The sequence below is a fragment of the Ovis canadensis genome, chromosome 2, assembly GCF_042477335.2.
Source record: "Ovis canadensis isolate MfBH-ARS-UI-01 breed Bighorn chromosome 2, ARS-UI_OviCan_v2, whole genome shotgun sequence".
In the NCBI taxonomy this organism is placed as follows: domain Eukaryota; kingdom Metazoa; phylum Chordata; class Mammalia; order Artiodactyla; family Bovidae; genus Ovis; species Ovis canadensis.
Window position 1 is genome coordinate 165307012 of NC_091246.1, and position 23349 is coordinate 165330360.

A 23349-nucleotide genomic window follows, 5' to 3' on the forward strand; every position below is an offset into this window, starting at 1 on the left:
ATGGAATGAGGTTTGTGACATTGTGCAGGAGACAGGGATCAAGACCATCCCCATGGAAAAGAAATGCAAAAAAGCAAAATGACTGTCTGGGGAGGGCTTACAAATAGCTGTGAAAAGAAGAGAGGCAAAAAGCAAAGGAGAAAAGGAAAGATATAGGCATCTGAATGCAGAGTTCCAAAGAATAGCAAGAAGAGATAAGAAAGCGTTCCTCAGCCATCAATGCAAAGAAATAGAGGAAAACAACAGAATGGGAAAGACTAGAGATCTCTTCAAGAAAAGTAGAGATACCAAGGGAACATGTCATGCAAGGATGGGCTCGATAAAGGACAGAAATGGTATGGACCTAACAGAAGCAGAAGATATTAAGAAGAGTTGGCAAGAATACACAGAAGAACTGTACAAAAAAGATCTTCAAGACCTGGATAATCACAATGGTATGATCATTCATCTAGAGCCAGACATCCTGGAATGTGAAGTCAAGTTGGCCTTAGAAAGCATCACTACGAACAAAGCTAGTGGAGGTGATGGAATTCCAGTGGAGCTATTTCAAATCCTGAAAGATGATGCTGTGAAAGTGCTGCACTCAATATGCCAGCAAATTTGGAAAACTCAGCAGTGGCCACAGGACTGGAAAAGGTCAGTTTTCATTCCAATCCCAAAGAAAGGCAATGCCTAAGAATGCTCAAACTACCGCACAATTGCACTCATCCCACATGCTAGTAAAGTAATGTTCAAAATTCTCCAAGCCAGGCTTCAGCAATACGTGAACCGTGAACTTCCTGATGTTCAAGCTGGTTTTAGAAAAGGCAGAGGAACCAGAGATCAAATTGCCAACATCCGCTGGATCATGGAAAAAGCAAGAGAGTTCCAGAAAAACATCTATTTCTGCTTTATTGACTATGCCAAAGCCTTTGACTATGTGGATCACAATAAACTGTGGAAAATTCCGAGAGAGATGGAAATACCAGACCACCTGACCTGCCTCTTGAGAAATCTGTATGTAGGTCCAGAAGCAGCAGTTAGAACTGGATATGGAACAGACTGGTTCCAAATAGGAAAAGGAGTACATCAAGGCTGTATATTGTCACCCTGCTTCTTTAACTTCTATGCAGAGTACATCATGAGAAACGCTGGCCTGGAAGAAGCACAAGCTGGAATCAAGATTGCCAGGAGAAATATCAATAACCTCAGATATGCAGATGACACCACCCTTATGGCAGAAAGTGAAGAGGAACTCAAAAGCCTCTTGATGAAAGTGAAAGTGGAGAGTGAAAAAGTTGGCTTAAAGCTCAACATTCAGAAAACGAAGATCGTGGCATCCGGTCTCATCACTTCATGGCAAACAGATGGAGAAACAGTGGAAACAGTGTCAGACTTTATTTTTGGGGGGCTCCAAAATCACTGCAGATGGTGATTGCAGCCATGAAATTAAAAGACGCTTACTCCTTGGAAGAAAAATTATGACCAACCTAGATAGCATATTCAAAGGCAGAGATATTACTTTGCCGACTAAGGTCAGTCTAATCAAGGCTATGGTTTTTCCTGTGGTCATGTATGGATGTGAAAGTTGGACTGTGAAGAAGGCTGAGCGCCTAAGAATTGATGCTTTTGAACTGTGGTGTTGGAGAAGACTCTTGAGAGTCCCTTGGACTGCAAGGAGATCCAACCAGTCCATTCTGAAGGAGATCAGCCCTGGGATTTCTTTGGAAGGAATGATGCTAAAGCTGAAACTGTAGTACTTTGGCCACCTCATGCAAAGAGTTGTCTCATTGGAAAAGACTCTGATACTAGGAGGGATTGGGGGCAGGAGGAGGAGGGGACGACAGAGGATGAGATGGCTGGATGGCATCACTGACTCAATGGACGCGAGTCTGAGTGAACTCCGAGGGGACGAAAGAGGATGAGATGGCTGGATGGCATCACTGACTCAATGGACGCGAGTCTGAGTGAACTCTGAGGGGACGACAGAGGATGAGATGGCTGGATGGCATCACTGACTCAATGGATGTGAGTCTGAGTGAACTCCAGGAGTTGGTGATGGACAGGGAGGCCTGGCGTGCTGCGATTCATGGGGTTGCAAAGTCGGACATGACTGAGCGAGTGAACTGAACTGAAAGGATAACCAGGAATCATAAATGAGCTGGAGTTTTTCAAGGTCATTTTCAATGTCTATCATTTTACTAAGAAAAATGCAATAAAAGTTTTGCATAGCTAAAAATGACATTTTTACTATTTAAATATTTGTTTCCTGTTGCAGAAGATACTGTCAAGGGAAAATGTTTTCTATTGCATCATCACTAATATAATCGACTCCAAGAATAAAATAAAATTTAAAAATAAAGAGTTAATGGGATAGCACTTAAATATATAGATACACACACACACCTTTTTCTGTTTCCTGATTTAACAAAGAAAATGGTCTAGGGAAACTGCAGATCTGATTGAAGGGTCTGGTAATCTTTCCTTCTTTGATTTTCTGCAGCACTTACTGTCTGTATGAAACATTTGGCATGGATGAACTGTCTTGTGTCTTTTCATGCATGTATTTCTTGTCTATACAACTAAGTGAGCTCCTGGAAGGAAGTTCCCTTCAACACTGAGCCCAGTCAATGCCTTATACGTAACCTGAGTGCCTTTGTCATTGATTGGCATGTGCATTGAAGGGAGGAGCCTGGTGAGATACACTTAAAATCTTTATTCATTGATTTACAATATGTACAATATTTACAAAATTTAGGCATTAAATCCCATATTGACGTGAATGCTGTGGGAAATCTAAAAATAAATAAATGGCACGTAGGTTCATATACACACCGCGGCTCTTTGCACTTCATCACCAACTGTAGGATTTAATGGAAGATTTAAGGTGGTAGAAAATTCAGATGGATGATTGGTCCTGGACCTTCCACATGAATAGCCCTTCCTTGGCTCCTCGAGGCTGGGGTTGGTGAGTAAACTACTTTCTTTGAAGAGAGTGAAATACCAGCCATTCTATAGGCACACGGGTGCACAAAGTCAACCCATGTGTAGTTTGCAGTGACCCCTCGGGTGGCAGATAAGTTTGCACCATTGCGGACTGGTCCCTCCATACCAGTCAGGGAGGCTTCGGAGAGGTGCCTTCTTGCAAAGAACCAAGATTTGGACTTTCTCTCTTATTCTAATCACATGCAGTACATGGAAGGTGTCAGTGGAGAGTGACCCATGCATGAAAATGTATTTGTAGGGATACACAGCATCAAATTGTCCTTGTCTTACGGCATCTTCACATGTAGGAACCACCTGCCTCCTCTTTGATAGCAAAAGGAATGAATGAAGAAGCCATACCTCACCCCTCAAAAGAAGAAACGCTGTCTGGGGTCACGCACAAATGACATCCTATAGAAGCAGGACTAAACAAATTCCACATGTAAGATGAAAAAATACCCATGATGTTAGGCCTGGGAGTTTTCCTAGGGGTGGCAATTCTACCTTCCCTTCCTCTTCCATCCTGCCTCATCCCACATAACATAAACCAGAACGAAAAGCTTCTTAGAGCCTCAGTACCTTCATCTGTCAAGTGAAAATACTAGTAACATTCCTTACAGGGTTCTCACAGGGCTTATATGACCCAGCTCATGTAAAGTGCTTAGCCTAGCGTCTGGCACCTAAGAGGTGCTTAGTAAATGTTTTGCTTTCTCTCCCTCTACTTCCCCTATCCCAACTGTAAGAAACATATTGATAAGCCTACCAAACTCAGAATTAAGGCCATTTGATGCAATCAAAATGATTTTGTATCAGTTTCTGATGTCAGTTCCCATTTGGTCCCTTCGCGGGCGGGACGGGGTGGGGGGGTGTCTCATTTTATGAGTCCAAGATCTCTTCCTGTGCAGGGCAGATGGCCCCCAACAATTGTCCTCCTAATCAAAAACTGTCCTCCTAATCAGTAATGATTCCACCGAAGTCCATGCAAAGATATGCCCTAACCCTGCTGAGAAACTCATACCAGTGATGGTCACCACCTGAATACCTCTCGGACAGCACCACTGAGGAAACCATGAGCAAAAACCGTGAGGCCAACACGTTACTCTTTTTCATAAGTTTTTTCAACACTGGTGCAAGTATTATAGATAACTTTCAACAAAGATATATTACAAGCTCTACCACCATTGAAAAATAGGCATTCTGATTTGATTGTTTTGTTCAGAATAAAGAATCTTTCACAATATATCTTAGTTTCTAGTTATGCCATACAAAAATAAATATTATATAAGTGATTTATAAGGAAGAAGAAAAAATTGTAACCTGAGGTGCCAAAAATATAGGAAGGATGGTGAAAGTTTTACCATTCAAAAGCAATCATCTGAAACCAAGAAAAACTTCTCTGGGATTTTGTACTATTCTCATCACGACCCTCCTGGCCCACTTGCTTCTCATCCTGGGATATTATGACTTCTTTCCCTATCAATCTGGAGACAACATAATGCAGAAACTTCTCCCTGAAGTCACCGGGGGTTTGGAAGAGAAAGAACAAAGGAGGCTCTTGGGCAGTGTAAATTGCAGATGAAAGGTTTGGCAGAGACACTGACTGGGCACTCACAAATCAATTCCACATGTCTTCCTTTCATTCTGAAATCCTTTCTCTGTCTCGATTAGCCATGCCTGAATAGAAGCTCATGCTTGGAGGAAATAAGCCCATCTTGCTGTCAGTCACTTTGGATACCTATTAGTCCAAGTAGAATCCAGAATTTCATGGAGCAAAATTAGGTGCCAGTCAAGGCTAATCTCACCAATTATATGAAGGGATAAACAGCCGCCTTATGAACGTTAATTCAATTAAGTTGGGAAAAGTCCTTTTCCAGCCACCTCTCCTCTCATACAAAAAACCTTATGATTGCCTTTTTATCCCATGCAGAAAAAAGGGGAGTATGATTCCTATCACTGGGAGAAGAATATTGGGACAGTTAAATTGGACAAAATGCTTACTATTTTTCTAGGGACTTAGATCAGAATTGCCAAGAAAATTGTCCATTCATTTGGGAAATCAAAGTTTTTAAAACTCTAAAGCTATAAGTGAATTCATGGTTGGACCACCTAAATCAGTGGTCATTGACCTTTCTCCTGAAGAACACAGGTCTATATGTGTCCATATAACATACTGGGGCTTCCCAGGTGGCACTATCGGTAAACAATCCACCTGCCAGTGCGGGAGACAAGAGACTCAGGTTCAATCCCTGGGTTGCAAAGATCCCCTGGAGTAGGAAATGGCACCCCACTCCAGTATTCTCGCCTAGGAAATTCCATGGACAGAAGAGCCTGGTGGGTTATAGTCCATGGGGTCACAAAGAGTCAGACACGACGGAGTGACTGAGGACACACAACATCTCAGAGGGTCCCAGGACTTCTGTGGTTCGTGCATGTATTCCAAAGAGCCCCAGATCTCAGTAAACGAAAAACTATTTTTTGGAGGGAAAACAAATGCTTATGGCATAGAATTCAGGGGTTGTTTGGGGGCAGGCTGCTTTGATGAGGTCTTGAAATGACTACATTGAAGCAATGCTTGTTCCCTGTGGTAAGTAGAAGTGCTTGGCTGTGAAGACATCCGGAGTGCTGTGTTTTCACATATGTGACTATTGTCAGGCCAATGCCTCATGCATGACTATGGACCCTCAAGGCCCCCAGGGATTGCTACTACAGGGTGTCTCTGAGCTGCTATAATGTGAGTCCCAACCACACCCACAGGCAGGACACTATCACGGACATGCAGTGTGGGTGCCCATTCGTCTGATTTATGGGTGATGTTGTAGCAAATGTGGCATCGGTTTCATTTCGGGGGAGCGGCAAGTTACAGATATTTCCTTCACAACAGGAAGTACAGACCTGAAAGAAAGAAGAGAAAAAGAAGGGTGATGAGGAGCTGGCAGATGAAGGGGGCAGAGAGTTTTGAAGGAATTGGCTCCCTCACAGCAAGACTCAAATGAAAAGTACCTGTTCTACAAAGGAAACACCAACTCTGTGTTTAAGTGGGTGGGATGAAATTTCACCTGGAAGCGTTGTGATCAAAATAAAACCTCCCGCCCAGACTAAACTTCTAGGGGTATGCGTTCTGTTTTCCACATCCTACCAAGTGGTTCTTATGGGTTTCCCTGGTGGCTTAGATGGTAATAGAATCTGTGTGCAATGCAGGAAACCTGGGTTCAATCCTGGTGGGGAAGATCCCCTGAAGAAGGGAATGGCAACCCACTCCATTATTCTAGCCTGGAGAATTCCACGGACTGAGGAGCCTCACAAGCTAAGTCCATGGGACTGCAAAGAGTCGGACACAACTGAGCACAACAACATGTGGCTATTATACCATTTTACCGCCTTCCAAGGTCTCAGTTATTCCATCTGTGAAATGGGAATTGTCAAACTTACGTTTGTCAGAGAGGCTCTCTGACTACTTGAGGAAGCTGTTAAGACAGTAATTAATTGGCTACGTTTTCACAGTGAAAGTGAAATGCCTACAACCCAGTTAATTTAAACTTATTTAACTTTCATTAGAACTGTCTCCATAATTATCTCCACTCCCATGGGTAAGTTAAAATTTGAAGGGCTTTCATTTATACTGCTTTATACTGCTTTCCTCATGCAGCATAAGAAAAAAAAAACAACAAAAGATTATTGACAGAAATTATTTTAGGCCATGGCTCCCAAAGTACAGTAATCTCAGCTTCAACTGCAAAGTTACTAGAAATGCAAAATCTCAAACTTCACCCAAAATTTAGCAATTTAGAATCTGCATTTGAACAAGATCCCCAGTGATTCATATGCACAGTAATGTTTGAAAAACTCTGTGATGCTTAATATCTTGTTATCTTGCAGAGATCTGAGTTTGGTCATAGGTGACATGGACTAGGAAGACATGATGTTGAAGAGAGAAACCAAAGGTCAGAAGTGAGTTTGGATTCTGTCTGTCACTAGTTCACCTGAGCACATGAATCACTTCTCTGACCTACAGCTTCCTTCTTGATTAAGTGTCACCATAATATCTGAAAGCCAAGCTTAGCTTGGAGTGGGGTAGGGGGATCTGGTCAAGTAAAACCTTTGGGTTTATGTTTCATATTTCAATTATTATTTATGACCATAATTTCTCAATAAATCAAAAAAAATGAATTTCTAGTGTATTTCACAAGTCACTTGAAAATTGAGTATTGTCTTAGGAGAAAGAAGCCCCCGCTAATAGTGAGAGTGGGGACTGCCTCCAGCCACCAGGAAGGTGGCCCAATGGGGAGAAGATGGCAGCCTCCAAGGTCAAGGACTGACATACAAGACAGGTACAGCCAGCTTGGAATGAATGGCGGGAGAGTCCAGGGTGTTCCCCACTCCAATCATGAGTCTGGCTGCCCTTCTCTGAGTCTTGACATTTTCCTTCAAGGCTGCCTTTGAAGTCTGTTCTACACTGAGTGCTTCTGTCCAGGGACCAGATGGAGTTTAAGGAAAGTAAACCCACAGGAAACAGCAAGGTCTCCTGTTACTGGCTCAAATGACTCAGGAGCCAACGTGTTAGTGTTGGTCACTCAATCATGTCCAACACTTTGTGACCCCAGAAGCCAGCAGATAACTTCCAAATCAATGTCCCAATAAAGATATGCACTCCACTTTACAGAAAGTTATCAAAGCTAAATTGCCTTGTCCATCCTCAGTTGAATGAACTTAACAACAATTTTCAATACTTTCCTGGTGTTGTGTTTACATAATTTATATTGGTTTACATAATTTATACTGGTTATCCTATACCTTGATATAATTTTTTTATTCTTTTAGCATCAACATGAAAGGAAGCATCTTTTCATAATGGTATGAAGACAGTCAAAAGTCAGCCTACATGGGGTAGTAGGCTCATGGAGCTCATGAGCCCTAGTGGGCATCTGGAGAGGAGGAAGCCTGACAATGGTGTCCCGACATTTGCTTTGTTGCCAGACCTTGTGGCCTTCATGCTCGGAGTCTCTGCAGCCAGTGGACAAGCAGTCTTCCAGTGGAACACAGCGCTTGGTGACAGAGATGCTGTTTCCCGTGACTTCCATGGTGTGTTGAGTGTAGCAGTATCTAGTCTCTGTCAATAGGGAAAACATGTTTTAATTGAGATGGGAAACATTAGCCCAACCTGGATGAAAACCAAACAACAGAAGTGTCGACACTAAGATCTAACGGCACCCTGAACATACACTGTGTTAAGTTGATATCCAATCCCAAGATCTCCTTCGAGAGATCCACTTCGCTGTGATAGAAGGAGACCTTCTGAATAACACTGCTCTCTGCCCATAAAATCCTCATAAACCAAGACCTAGTGGTACCACTCTTTGTCTTCCAACAAATGTTGCCACTGCCAAATTTTGCCATGGTACTGATTTTTATTTTTAGGGCACGAGAGGTTTGGAGGAACGATTTAGGATGTGGGAATCATATAATTTTCAGGAAGACAAAGGGGTGAAAAGTTGAAAGAATGCAAGGTTAAAAGAAAAAAAGTGAGACAGGTAATGAAGATCTTCAAGGAAAGAAAAGACTATAGCAGAGACTGGTGTGTGTGTGTGTGTGTGTGTCCATCCAAGTGTGTGTATAAGTGTCCTTACGTGTGTGCCCATATACAAGATTGGGAAACAGCTATTCCCAAGTATGACAGAATGATTAAAAACAGATTCATTGTATCTGGAGAAAATGACTTCATCCAAAAGAAAGAACTTTTAGCCTATGAGCATTGAATCCTACAATTCATGACAGGAGAAAACTAATCCAGCAATAAGAGTTATCTCTCCCCAGGGTGATTTCAGTTTCTTTCCAAAAAGGCAGATGGACACCATGAAGTGAGTTTTCAGAGTCCCTCTAAGCTTAGGAGTCTGAAAACTTGAGATTTCCTCCAAAATTCCATGGAGAATTTTTTAACTTGCAATTTAAAGAATAAAGAAAAATGACTTTGTCAATGTAATTCTTTAAGGCCTCTAGGCAGTGTTCAGCTTTCTAAGCCTGGGATTTAGGAGAATGTTCCTGCTTCACTGTCAGATTGAAAAAAATAATAATAACTCTTAAGAAAAGCCACCGAGATGTTTTTCATCCATATCTTGGACCCAACTTTGCATGCTTTATACATTTTGGATATTTAGTGGCTAAAATAGAATTATGACCTTCTGTGATATTATTTATTAGGCAATAAAAATTCCCCTCACCAAAGTACTAAAGTTAAGAGAAGAAAACTCAGGAATTTTAGGCCCAGAGAATGAGCTAATGCCACACTGACATATTCTGAGGGTCATGAAAATCAGGGGTTTAATATTCTTCCCGGACACCCTCACCCAACAGAATCTGAGTGGCCTGATTGAGTCTTGCTAAGGGTAAAAACGTGTCCAAAGGGCTGTTCTCACACTGCACCCAACCAGAATTTCATCATTTGGGACCAGGTCAGGGAAGTTTCTAGTCCCAGTTCAGGGAAGCTCAGGATCTGGGGGCTGTCTGGAGTAGGTAAAAGGTCACGCTTTGAGCTCACAAGAAAACCTGAAAGTTTTGCACCTGGCGATGGTTCTCTCAAAGTTCTAAAATATTTTCGAATTGAAATGGTTGCTTTCCTGATGAAGAGGAAGTGGCATGATTTTTTTTACTTATTTTTTAAGCCTTTAGCAGTGTTTAACAAATGGAAGCCAGTGCCCTGAGAGGTTTACCGCATCTTCCAAAGAGGACTGGCTTACTTTAGTACCAGACCTGGATGTTTACGGCCATGTTAATAGATGCCTTTCTCAGCCCCCACCCCAACTTTTAGACATTCAAGAAAGCAATAAAAACAGGAATGTTCTTATCTTCTGTCTCTTCTTCCCGCAGACAACCAGGAACAGCTGCCAGAGGTTTTATTGCTCCAAATGTAAATCTGAGCAGATAAGTCATACATTTATGGAATAAGTAAATCATTACATGGTTTCAGTTTGGGAAATTAGGTTTTGTCCCTCAAGTATTGAATTACTTTGTTTTAAGGAAGCCTTATAATAAACTTCATATTACTACTTTTTGTTCATATTTTTATATCTATAACAAACTCTCTTTTAATTTAGTAACTGGAATAATTAAATGAAAGTAGAGACAATTGATGAACCTGTTTTTTGTTTTTTTTTGGGGGGGGGACAATATGCAAAAGCCCAATATGTAATAAGCCAATTCTTGCCATTCTGTGGGGAAAATGGTGATCAGTGATGAGACTGGTTAAGAATTTTTTTCTTACATGTCAACAAGTCCAATCCATAAAACAAAGATACATTGAGAACACCCCATTACTTGCAGCCATAGAGACCTCAGATCTGAAGTGTGAATCCCTTGGAAATATCCATTCTTAAAACAAAATCCAAGGTAAATTGTGAAACGTTAATGTGGAAAAGGATTCGGGAGTTAAATAAGTGTTGGAAATGCTCAAAGTTGAACAGCTTGCTTTAGTGGATAACTTATGAAAGCCTTGAATTTATATTGCGATCTCCAAGGAGGGAGGGCTGGGCAAGCAGGCAGAATTTCCCAAGCAGAACTAGGTGGACCACATGTGACTTATCACTGGACCGTAGGATTGATAAAAATTCAGCCCCAAGCCCTGCTCTCTATGCATTTTGAATAATCCTTGGGTTAGTAATGAGGTTATATGAGAATCAAGCCTGCTGATAACTTCACACTAAAAGGATTTCAAAGACTTTTATCTAAAAGATAAAAGATGGATTTGAATTTCTACCAGGTTAGTTTCAGCCTCTAAAATCTCATATTCCACAACTGCATGGAATTCCCAGAGGTGGTGAAACAAAAGTCTTTTACTATGATACTCACAGGCATTCAACTAAAATCAGAACTGGGTAAGAGAGCTTGATCAACAACTGGAAAACACAAAATTTAATTTTTATGAAATTCACACACACAAAGTTTCTTACAGTAGCATAAAGTTGGGTTATGTATTTTAGTATACTCTGCCAATCCATTTCTTTAATTTTGCATTTAATGTAATTAATTATTTATATGGTAGCACTTAATTCTGCCATTTTAATTTTTATTTTCTGTTTGTTCTGCTTTGTATTTGCTTGTTTGTTTTGTCTATTTTCTTTTTCCTCCATTCCTGTGAACATTTTCTAGAATTCCATTTTGATTTTTCTACAGTGTTTTTGGATGTATCTCTTTTTATAGCTTCTTTTTTTTAAGTGGTTGCTCGGGTATTGTTACACACATAATATCACAGTCTGCTGGCATCATTTTATCAGGTCAAGTGAAGCATGGCAATCTTCCCTCTGTCCATGTCTTATTACCCTTTCATTTGTAATATAATTGTCTTCAATAATCCCTTACATACCTTTAGAACCACATTAGACAGCACTACAAATTTTGCTTCAACCATCAAACATAATTTAGAAAACTCAAGAGTAGAAGTATGGTCATATTGTACTATCAAAGACATATTTTCACTTACCATGTTTTTTCTTCCTTTCTGATATTCCAATTTTCTTTTTTCATCACTTTCTTTCTGTATAGAGAACTTACTTTGGCCATTCCTTTAGAGTAGGTCTGCTGGTGAGAAAGTTTCTTTGTTTTCTTTCATCTGAGAATGTCTTATTTCTCCTTTCTTTCCCAAACAAAATTTTCTCTGGGTATGGGATTCTGCATAATTTTTTTTCTAATGCTTGAAAAATGTTGTGCCATTTCCTTCCATCCTCAATGGTTTCTGATGAGAACTTTTGTCAAATAATTTTTCTCTGATAAGGTGTTTTTTCTCTCTTCATCTTTCAGTATTTTTCTTTGTTTTTAGTTTCAGAAGTTTGACTATTTATGTGTCTTTGTGTAGGTTTCTTTAGTTTTATCCTCTTTGGGGTTCACTCAAGTTCTCAAATCTGCAGGATTTCATCTTTAGCTAAATTGGGAAAGTTTCCTCCATAATTTCTCTGAGTACTTTTTTCAGCTCTGCCCTTTTTCTATCTTTCTGAGACTCCAATGACACACTGTTAAATCTGTTGCTATACTCCCACGGATCCCTGAGGCTCTGTTTTGGGAGGGAATTATTTTTTTTTTTCCTTTCTGTTGTTCAGAATTTGGTAATTTCTATTGTTCTACCTTCCAGTTCACTGATTCTTTCCTCTATTTGTTCCATTCAACTGATGAGCTCATCCATGGTGTTTTAATTTTTAGCTACAGTATTAACAATTTTGAAATTTCCATTTGGTTCTTCTTTATATTTTCTTTTTTTTTTTTTTTGGCTGAGATTTTATTTCTCATTTGTTTCAAGTGTGTTTGTATTTGTTCACTGAAACATTTTTGGTATGGTTACTTTAAATCTTTATTAGCTAATTCAAACATCTTTGTAGATATCTCATTGCTCAGTTCAGTTCAGTTGCTCAGTCGTGTCAGACTCTGTGACCCCATAGACTGCAGCACACCAGACTTCCCTGTCCATCACCAATTCCGGGAGCTTACTCAAACTCATGTCGATCACATCAGTGATGCCATCCAACCATCTCATCCTCTGTTGTCCCCTTTTCCTCCAGCCTTTGATCTTTCCCAGCATCAGGGTCTTTTCCAATGAGTCATTTTTTCTCACCAGGTGGCCAAAGTGCTGAAGTTTCAGCTTCAGCATCAGTCCTTCCAATGAATATTCAGGACTGATTTCCTTTAGGATGAACTGGTTGGATCTCCTTGCAGTTCAAGGAACTCTCAAGAGTTTTCTCCAAGAACACAGTTCAAAAGCATCAATTCTTCAGCGCTCAGCTTTCTTTATAGTCCAACTCTCACATCCATGCATGACTACTGGAAAAACCATAGCTTTGACTAGACAAACCTTTGTTGGTAAAGTAATGTCTCTGCTTTTTAATATGCTGTCTAGGTTGGTCATAGCTTTTCTTCCAAGGAGCAAGTATCTTTTAATTTCATGGATGCAGTCACCATCTGCAGAGATTTTGGAGCCCAATAAGATAAAGTCTCTCACTGTTTTCATTGTTTCCCCATCTATTTGCCATAAAGTGATGGGACTGGATGTTAGTATCTATTAATTGTCATTTTTCATTTTGTTTGAGGTCTTCCTAGTATGACAAGCGATTTTTTATTGAAACCTAGACATTTTGGTATTATAACATTTCAGATCTTATTTAAACCTCCTGTTTTAGCTAACTTCCTCTGACTCAGTCCCAGTAGGGGGAGGGGGTCTGCAGCCTCATTACTGCTGGGTAGCAGTCAAGTCCAGGCTCCCTACTATCTCCTTTCACAACTGAGAGTGCTCTCCTCATTACTTCTGGGTGGGATTTCCAGCTCCCTACTAGGTTTCCTATGATACCTTCTTGGCTAAGAATGGTAGGAGTGCCTTGTTAATAATTCCCACGTGGCCTCAACTGACGCCACTCTACTAATGGGCATCTGGCCTTATTACCACACACTCCCTAGTAGAGTCCTGACTCTCCACTTGGCCTCCTCTGACACAGTCCCAACAGGGATTGGGGGGAAGAACAACGCCATTACTGTTGGATAAGGGTAGAAGTCCAGGTCCCAGACATGATCTGTACTGACACCATGGGGGAGGCCTCATTACCACCCAGGGGGAATCTCAGCATCTCAGGGGAGGTTAGTATGTCTCATTACAGCTTGTTCATGGTGAAAGTCTAAGCCTTTGTTAGCATGGGGCTGGTGGTAACCTACAATTGTTTTCTGTGGTATTCGGCTGGAGTGGTTATTGTCTAGATTTCTGTCTTTCTAGGCTGCCTCCTTCTTGGTCCTTCGGCTACAGAGAGATAACTTTTGTTGGAGTTTATTATTTTGGTGCCTGTGATATTTCCAGGTTTCCAGCTTTGTCATCTCCAAGTCTGGAATGTATAGGACAAAAACAAAACGCAGAGAACTCACCTCCTTGGGTCACGAGGACCTTAGCTAATCTGCCTTTTTCTCTCTTTCAGTCTTTCTTTTCACCAATATATATAATGTTCAGGAATTTTGTTGTACTTAGCAGGAGGAACAGAAAAGTACATCTGCTCTGTCTTTCCAAAAATCCTCAGCATTTCTGACATTTTGAGTTAGCTACTTCTGGGTTGGGAGACTGACTTGTACAATGTAGTATATTTATCAGCATCTGTGGCCTCTTCTTGCGAGATGCCAGTAGCACCCCAAGCTGTGACGACCAAACATACTATGGAAACATACTAGTAAATGTCCTCTGAGGGGCAAAACCACTCTCAGTTAAGATAAACTATTCAAGATTATAATCTTCTTGAGATTAAGGTTCATTCTTGAGTATGTCGGCATTCCCCACCCCCACGCCAATATACAGCACAGGACCTTGCATAATATAGCAGGTGCTTAATGTATTAAGAATACAGGTGGATGGGTGGAGAGAATATATATCTATATCTATATCTATATCTATATCTATATCTATATATATCTGGTCTCTTCAACTCAAGGTTGAACCGAATCAACTCTTTAACTTAGTTCTATGATATCTATAACATCTCTTCCATTTCTGTAGTTTAAGTGATCTCTTCAAATTTGAAAGTGAAATAATACTATATTTCAATCAGAAGCACAACCTTCACACAGTATAACTGCTTTGGGAAATTGCTTGCCAGGATTTACTAAATCTAAACTTATACATATCTTAGGAATCAGTAATTCCACCCTTAGATATACATCCAACAAAAAAGATAAGTACTTGAATGTTCATAGAAAAATTATTTATACAAAAAAAACTGGAAACTACAAAAATGCCCAATGATAGAATGAATAAATAAGTTATGGCATATACCCACACAGCAATGAGAATGAATTGCCTAGAAGTAGACCTAACAAAATGAATGAATCTCCCATAACATTGAGGGAAAGAACTCAGATACAAGATGGTATATACTGTATGATTCCACTCCTATTAAAAGACCTGATAAGAAACAAAACTAATCTATGCTATTGGAAATCAGGAGGATAATTTCCTTAGTTTTCTAGGGCTGCCATAGTAAAGTCGCACAGTCTAGGGATCTTAAACCAAAGAAATTTATTTTCTCACAGGTCTAGAGGCTAGAGGTCCAACATCAAGATGTCTGCAAGGTTAATTTCTTCTGATGTCTCTTCACCTTTCTTATAGATAATCATCTTCTCTCTTTATCTTTACATGGCCTTCCCTTTGCATGTCTGTGCCCTAATCTCTTCTTATAAGGACACCATATTGGGTTAGAACCTACCCCAATGACATCTTCAAATACAGTTACATTTGGGGGTACTGGAATGAATTGGGTGGATGGTACAATTCAGCCCATAACAGGGCCCTTGGTGGTAGGGACAGTGACTAAAAACAGACATGCTAGAACGTACTGTGGAGTGGAATACGGTCAATTTCTTAATGTGCGTGCCACGTACATGGTAAGATCAGTTTGTAAAAATTCATCATGCTGTTCACTATTCTGTATGGATATCTCAATTTTAAGTTCAGTTAAATGAAAGTGAAAGAAAAGAAGAATCCACGATGAAGAAAAATAGACTTACAAGAAAGCTGAACTACAAATGAGCTGCAGATAGGCTGAATTATTTAAGGTGTACCCTAATCAGGAACGTTCACATGCTCTCCTCTGGTGTCCAGGCATCTGATTAATCTCGTGGCTTTCCTAGTCCTAACAACTGCTATCCACAGGCCTGTAAAAAATACTGTTTTCTTTTCCCAAGACAGACATGACTCAAGGCAGAAAGGAAAAGTAAATAAATACTTTTCAACCAGATTGAGTCATAACTGCTCTCCTTTACCCTGCAGTCAGCATCTCTTGAAGAAACTACTAAACAGTTACTTCTCTCTTTTTTAAAAACACTATCCACAGTTCTTAAGGACAAGTGACACACTTCAGGAATCTCTGCTTTAAAGCAAATCCCTGAAACTCAGAGAGCGATGTGTTTATCTCCAGACAAAGACTAAGAAGGTGACTGAAAAGGATGCAACTCGAGTGAGGATATATAGAACTTTATGGTGGACAGTAGTTAAAGCAAAACGCAAAAGCATCAAATCGATGCTTCCTATCTGCGGCAATTCTGTTAACAGAAAATATTTCGACAGAAACACTGAGTTGGAGTAGGTCAGATGCTCTCAGTTCAGTTCAGTTCAGTAGCTCAGTCGTGTCCGACTCTGCGACCCCATGAAATGCAGCACACCAGGCTTCCCTGTCCATGATCAACTCCCGGAGCTTGCTCAAATCCATGTCCATAGAGTTCGTGATACCATCCAACCATCCCATCTTTTGTCGTCCCCTTCTCCTCCTGCCTTCAATATTTCCCAGCAACAGGGTCTTTTCTAATGAATCAATTCTTTGCATCAGGTGGCCAAAGTACTGGAGTTTCAGCTTCAGCGTCAGTCCTTCAATGAATCTTCAGGGCTATTTCCTTTAGAATTGACTGGTTTGATGTCCTTGCAGTCCAAGGGACTCGCAAGAGTCTTCTCCAACAACCCGGTTCAAAAGCATCAGTTCTTCGGCACTCGGCTTTCTTTACAGTCCAGCTCTTACATCCATAATGACTACTGGAAAAACCATAGCTTTGACTAGACAGACCTTTGTTGGTAAAGTAATGTCTCTGCTTTTTAATATAGTCTTAGTTTTCTGAAAGTTGAGTTTTAAGCCAACTTTTTCACTCTCCTCTTTCACTTTCTTCAAGAGGCTTTTTAGTTCTTCACTTTCTGACGGAAGGGTGGTGTCATCTGCATATCTGAGGTTATTGATATTTCTCCCAGCAATCTTGATTCCAGCTTGTGCTTCATCCAGCCCAGCATTTCTCATGATGTACTCTGCATATAAGTTAAATAAGCAAGGTGACAATATACAGCCTTGACGTACGTACTCCTTTCCCAATTTGGAATCAGTCCGTTGTTCCGTGTCTAGTTCTAACTGTTGCTTCTTGATCTGCACACAGATTTCTCAGGAGGCAGGTCAGGTGGTCTGGTATGCCCATCTCTTGAAGAATTTTCCAGTTTGTTGTGATCCACACAGTCAAAGGCTTTGGCGTAGTCAATGAAGCAAAAGTAGATGTTTTCCTGGAACTTTATTGCTTTTTTGATGATCCAGCGGATGTTGGCAATTTGATCTCTGGTTCCTCTGCCTTTTATAAACCCAGCTTGAACATCTGGAATTTCACGGTTCACAGTTCACATACTGTTGAAACCTGGCTTGGAGAATTTTGAGCATTACTTTGCTAGTGTGTGAGATGAGTGCAACTGTGTGGTTGTTTAAACATTCTTTGGCATTGTGCCTTCTTTGGGACTGGAATGAAAACTGACCTTTTCCAGTCCTGTGGCCATTGCTGAGTTTTCCAAATTTGCTGGCATATTGAGTGCAGCACTTTCACAGCATCATCTTTTAGGATTTGAAATAGCTCAACTGGAATTCCATCATCTCCACTAGCTTTGTTCATAGTGATGCTTCCTAAGGCCCACTTGACTTCGCATTCCAGGATGTCTGGCTCTAGTTGAATGATCACACCATCGTGGTTATCTGGGTCATGAAGATCTTTCTTGTATAGTTCTTCTGTGTATTTTTGCCACCTCTTCTTAATATCTTCTGCTTCTGTTAGGTCCATACTATTTCTGTCCTTTATTGTGCCCATCTTTGCATGAAATGTTCCCTTGGTGTCTCTAATTTTCTTGAAGAGATCTCTAGTCTTTACCATTCTATTGTTTTCCTCTATTTCTTTGCATTGATTGGTGAGTAAGGCTTTCTTATCTCTCCTTTCTTTTCTTTGGAACTCTGAATTCAAATGGGTATATCTTTCCTTTTCTCCTTTGCCTTTCACTTCTCTTTTTTTCATAGCTGTTTGTAAGGCCTCCTCAGACATAGCATTTTGCCTTTTTGCATTTGTTTTTCTTGGGGATGGTCTTGATCACTGCCCCCTGCACATTGTCACGAATCTCCCCAGAGTTATTAAGTGACTGTCTGTCAGATCTAATCCCTTGAATCTATTTGTCACTCCCATTGTATAATCATAAGGGATTTGACTTAGGTCATACCTGAATGGTCTAGTGGTTTTCCCTACTTTCTTCAATTTAAGTCTGAATTTGGTAATAAGGAGTTCATGATCTGAGCCATAGTCAGCTCCCAGCCTTGTTTTTGCTGATTGTATAGAGCTTCTCCATCTTTGGCTGCAAAGAATATAATCAATCTGATTTTTGGTTTGACCTCAGATGTTCTAAGGGTACCAAAAAAAAAAAAATCTTGCTTAGGCTGATAGCAGAACTTTTGGTTAAAAAGTTGCTGGAAAGTTCTAACTGAAGAGTGATTTTGAGAATTCCAATGCCACCTGAGATGAACCAAGAAATGGTAGCATAAAACTAAAATAGCTGGATAATATTAAAACAACAACCAAAATCTTGTGAAAGCATAGGTGAGCTACCAAGGCAGACAGGATTTGATGAGTAAGATACCAGCCAAACCAACAATGCATTAAGCTTCACCTGACACTCTATACCTATTCTGCCCTCAAGGCATTTGCTAATACACAGGTGAAAAGGCTGAGAAGCCAGGCAGAAAACCCTGCAGGGAGATGGAGAAGCTAAGCAGAGCCTTTGTCTCAACTGGGAGGCACATCAGGAATGCAGCAGCGGGGCAGCCAGGAGACAAGGGAGCACAGAGGAGGGAGACTGACAGTCTTGGTACAGAGTTACAGGTTGGCAGGTATGTACTCCTAGAACTTTAGGAAATGCCATTCCATCCACCTCTAGCTGCTATTGTTTCTGTCCATATTACGTGTTGGCAAGGTTGTGCAGCAACTGGCACTCTCACACACTGCTGGAGAGGCTGAAATTGGTGCAGTGACTCCGGAAACTATTAGGTAAAATCCAGTAAAGCCAAAGCATGAGTACCGTGTGCCCAGCAACCCCATCTCCCGGGAGAGACCTGCTGGAAATGCACATACAGGTGCACCAAAAGATACATGCAAAAATGCGGTGCACAGAAGCAGTCCAGATGCCTATCAACAGACGAATGGATGGGTTTTAGTATATTCATATAACGATCTACTGTGCTTCTGTGAGAAAGAATGAGTGCTGCTCACAAAAACACAGATGAATTTCACATGTAGAAGGTGGGAAAGAAAGGAGGACATTCTGTATGGTTCCAGTTATATAAAACTGCACAACACTCACAACTGTATCACCTGCGGGAGATGGACAGTAATGACTGGGGATCTTCCAGTGGCCTTCTGGGCCACTATGACTTCTGTGACTTAACATGAACAGCAGATACATTGCGTGTTCATGCTGTGAAAATTCAACAAACTGTGCACTTATGGTCTACGCGCTTTACAGAATGTATGTTAAACTTTAATTCTTAAAAGTTTGCTTTTAAAACAAGAATAGAAATGCAGACATATAGAATAGATGTGTGGACACAAAGGGGTAAGGGGAGGGTGAGATGAATTGGGAGATTAGGTCTGACATAAATACACTATCATATGTAAAATAGATAGCTAGTGGGAAGCTGTTTCATAGCACAGGGATCTCAGCTTGGTACTCTACAATGACCTAGAGGGGTAGGATGGGGAAATGGGAGGGAGGCTCAAGAGGGAACCTATCTGTATACATATAGCCAATATACTTCATTGTACAGAAGACACTAACACAACATTGCAAAGTAATTACAGTGCAATTAAAAAAGTTTTTTTTTTAATTTAAAAGGATGAAATCTAAGACTTTCATTTAGCAATATGACAAGACAGATCACCTGAACACTACCTCATTACATAGCAGCCAGAAGTGTTGGATAACAGATAACCAATACCTTTTGTAAATGTACAAATGAACTCTCCAGGAAGCGAGGGAAACCCCAGGGGCCAACACTGAGGAAAGCACTGAATTCTCTACCCTGGTGGGAGACGGGAGGGCTAAGAGATAAAAGATAAGAAGATGCAAAGCCTTGGGTCCTCATGGGGTGTAGAGGTACAGACTCCTGTATAAGGGTAGGAACCCTGAAGGGCTATGTCCTATGAATAAAACTGTCTGAAAGAGAGAGAGAGAAAAAAATCCACAGTTAAGTAAAGTAAACAGAAAGACTGTCTAGCCTAGGCTCGATCTGAAAAAAGTTGACCATAAGGAAGATTTTCCTGAAAATCTGTAACTGTGAGGCTTGTCTTCAGTTGAGCTGGGGATCACATTTGTATTCCCTGTTTAAATGAGATAACAGATACAGAAAGAGCTGCCAAGGGACATGCTCAGATTTTTCTTTACTTTCTCAGAAAGACAGTGAGCAACAGAGAAGCTGGAATGAAAAGGATATGTCCCTCTATCTCAAACTTCTGGCCAGACTTTATATCAGCAGAAATTTCCAAGGAAGATTTTACCCTCAAGGGAGGCACCTGCACTTTATAATTAAGAAGGAACATGAAATCCTTAGCGGCTTAGGTATCTTCCACAGAATAAGCCTTTTCAAAAACTGCAATGTTTTTGACTTGATATTTAATTCTACAAACTCTTAATAAACACTTAAGACAGTCCCTGTCTCAAGGAGATTTTAATCTCTCAGCACAGAGAAAAGTCACAGGCAAACACGTGCCTCTGAGCACAGAATGCTCAACTCTTGTGTGCCTTCACCAGTTTCTTCAACTGGTCCCTCATATAATATGATTTCCAGATCCTTTCCCATTCTGGTTCATAGAGATAAGAAAGTTACATAGATTTATAATGAGCAGTTGATGAAATTAAGGTCATTGCAAAGGAAGTGCTCAGGGACTAAAGCAAGCTGAGCGGTGAACGACGGCAGTGCCTGATGGAGGCTGTCCTAAATTCTCATGTCTTGGGGAGGAACATGGTCCCATGAATCTATAAGTGCCAAAGGCAGTAACAATGCAATGGGGGAGAAAGCACTTTTATACCACACATTTCAAAAGTCAGAATGAGAGGAACTTGAAATCCAATCAATCTCCTAAGCAAGCTGGGATGCAAGTTTATTCCATAGGGATAAAATTTAATATTTACACAAACTGGGTTTTTTTTCACTTTCAACCAGTTATTTTCATATCAGGTGTTAACTGAAACCTAGTTAAATAGATCACAAAATAAGCCAACAGAAAACAAGGAATGTCTCAGAAGAAACTACTGAGCTGTCCTTACCATACCTGTTGGTAGTCCTATAGCTGTTTCAAACTAATAAATGGGTGGAAAATGTAGATTTAATGAGTAGTTTTCAGTAGACACATTTTACACTTTGGTGGCGCTAGTGGTAAAGGACCCACCTGCCAATGCAGGAGATGTAAGAGACTTGGGTTCGATCCCTGGGTCAGGAAGATCCCCAGGAGGAGGGCATGGCAACCCACTCCAGTATGCTTGCCTGGAGAAGCCCATGGACAGAGGAGCCTGGCGGGCTACAGTCTCTAGGGTCGCAAAGAGTCAGACACGAGTGAAGTGACTTATCATGCACTAGTAATGATGGCATTATTTTCATCCTTAGAAAACTCTGGAGCAAACCCAGAAGAAAGGTCGATGGCTCATGGGGATCATGGCTGCACAAGAAAGAATCTTTTCTCAGGTTACAGCTCTAGTCCTCACGCCTTACCTGATGTTCAAGACCCAAAAAACAGCATGGCTCCTCTATTCTGCTCCTACCATTCCCCAGCACATTCTGCTATGCCCAGTTCAGGTCTTTCAGGGTCCGCTGAGCCCACACGGGCGCACCCCCTGCCTCTGCTCTAAGTGACTTCCTGGAAGACACGCCCCCTTCACTCTTCCTCCCCCTCCTTGCTCACCGGTCGGGCTGCAGCCATCTCCCCAGCCCGTAACACTGTCAGTGGTCACCTCAGCCCCTCAACTGCAATTCTTCCCCTTCAACCCCCACAGCATTGAATGCCACGCTGCCTTTGGCATTAGCCTTTGTCCTGCTATTTTTGACATTTGATATGTTCAGATTGTATCTCCTTGGCCAAACTGCCGGCTCCTTGAAAGAAGAAACCTGATTCCTATCTTTCACCATATAATCCCCCAAAGGGTTTGGCATAAGTGGTTCTGTGTCATGAACCTCAGAGCATCACTTTCCATTTAATCCTATAAATTTCAGGATAAAAAAGGGAGAAGGAGAAATTGTGTAAAGACCTGTGCTATTTCCAGGTATCTGTACTTTAGAAGGATAGATTTTGACCTTGAAAGAAAGCATGAAGATGGAACTTTCTTGTGTCCAGAGAGGAATTCAGAGTACTAGCACTCCCTGTTTTCCCTTTGTGTCAGGAATAAACTTGTACACCCCCTGACTCAGACAGGGCCTCTGTGAAATATAGCCCACAGCCCAAGAGAGCACCAGTTCACAAGCCCTCCTTTTCCTCTGCATCGTCTCTGCCAGGGTGATCTCAGAGAAGCATTGTCGGGTTTCCCATACAGTATCTCTGACCAGCGCCAGTGGTTTCAAAAGCTCATCTGCCAGCTTTGTCCCAGCAGGAACCAGCCCAAAGGTTATTGGCCACACAAGCAAATCATCCTGTTTTGTCCAGAGTCACTGTTTACAGTGGTTCTCCAATTTTGCTGCCTATTCGAACTACTAGGGAAGCTTTCAAAAATTCATATGTCTGGCTGTACCCACACCATCTAAATATGAATCTCTGGGAATGGGCCTAGGCATCAGTGTTTTCCCCTGTGATTTCAACGTGCCGCCAAGTTTGAGAAGCCATGCTTTAACCAGGTCCATCAGCAACCCACCCAAATTCACTCTGTAGTATAATATTAGAAAATATTGCTGATTCTGGAATGAATGCCTGACTACAGAAGGCAATGCAGACCGGACTTCTCTTTGATTACCTGGCTGACTAGATACCTAGCTTGTGATTAAGCTGATCTTCAGTGTTTCCATATTTTCTTCTTCCCTGTGGTCTTTTGAAACTCCACATCAAAGTAAACAAGAATCTAGAAATGACAATACTACATTTTGCTCTCTGAGTAGGGAGAGGAGCTCCCAGTGGTTCTTGTGCCTGCCTGTTCATTAGAATCACCTGAGATATTTAAACACAGAGATGCATGGCCCTAACCTCAGAGATGTTGGCTCAGTTGGTCTAGAGCTGTGGTTCTGAATGCCTGACCTCCAGAACAACAGCTTTTATAACACTGTGGATTGCTTTAGAAATGCAAACTCTCAGGCGCCATCCCAGATCTACTGAATCAAAAACTATGAAGGAGGGGGAGGTGGAGGTGGAGGTGGGGGCCAAAATCTGTATTTTAATAAGCACTCCAGGGAATGATGGTCTTAATGAAGTTTGAGAACCACTGGTCCAGGAAGGACACAGGTCCAGATGATTTTGAAAAGACCCACAGGTATTTCTGCTGGGCAGTCTGGGTAGAGACTCCTGCATCACATAAATAGCACTGGCTTAGGGAGATAACACCTGCCCTTCACTGCAATCTCCATGCTCTCC

The 23349-nt window shown here is 41.1% G+C and overlaps 1 protein-coding gene across 2 annotated transcripts in view; it reads right to left on the reverse strand.

Annotated features, from left to right (window-relative positions):
• Positions 1–2680: 2680 nt before the first annotated feature.
• The window catches only part of LYPD6 (LY6/PLAUR domain containing 6), a 138311-nt gene continuing 117642 nt past the window's right edge, over positions 2681–23349 (reverse strand). For both annotated transcript variants that reach the window (XM_069577614.1, XM_069577615.1), the window contains 2 exons: positions 7941–8071; positions 2681–5856 (listed from right to left, as the gene is read on the reverse strand). In XM_069577614.1, the coding sequence (XP_069433715.1) occupies positions 5689–5856; positions 7941–8071 (299 nt within the window). In that variant the 3' untranslated portion in view covers positions 2681–5688. The remainder of the gene's footprint in view (positions 5857–7940; positions 8072–23349) is intronic.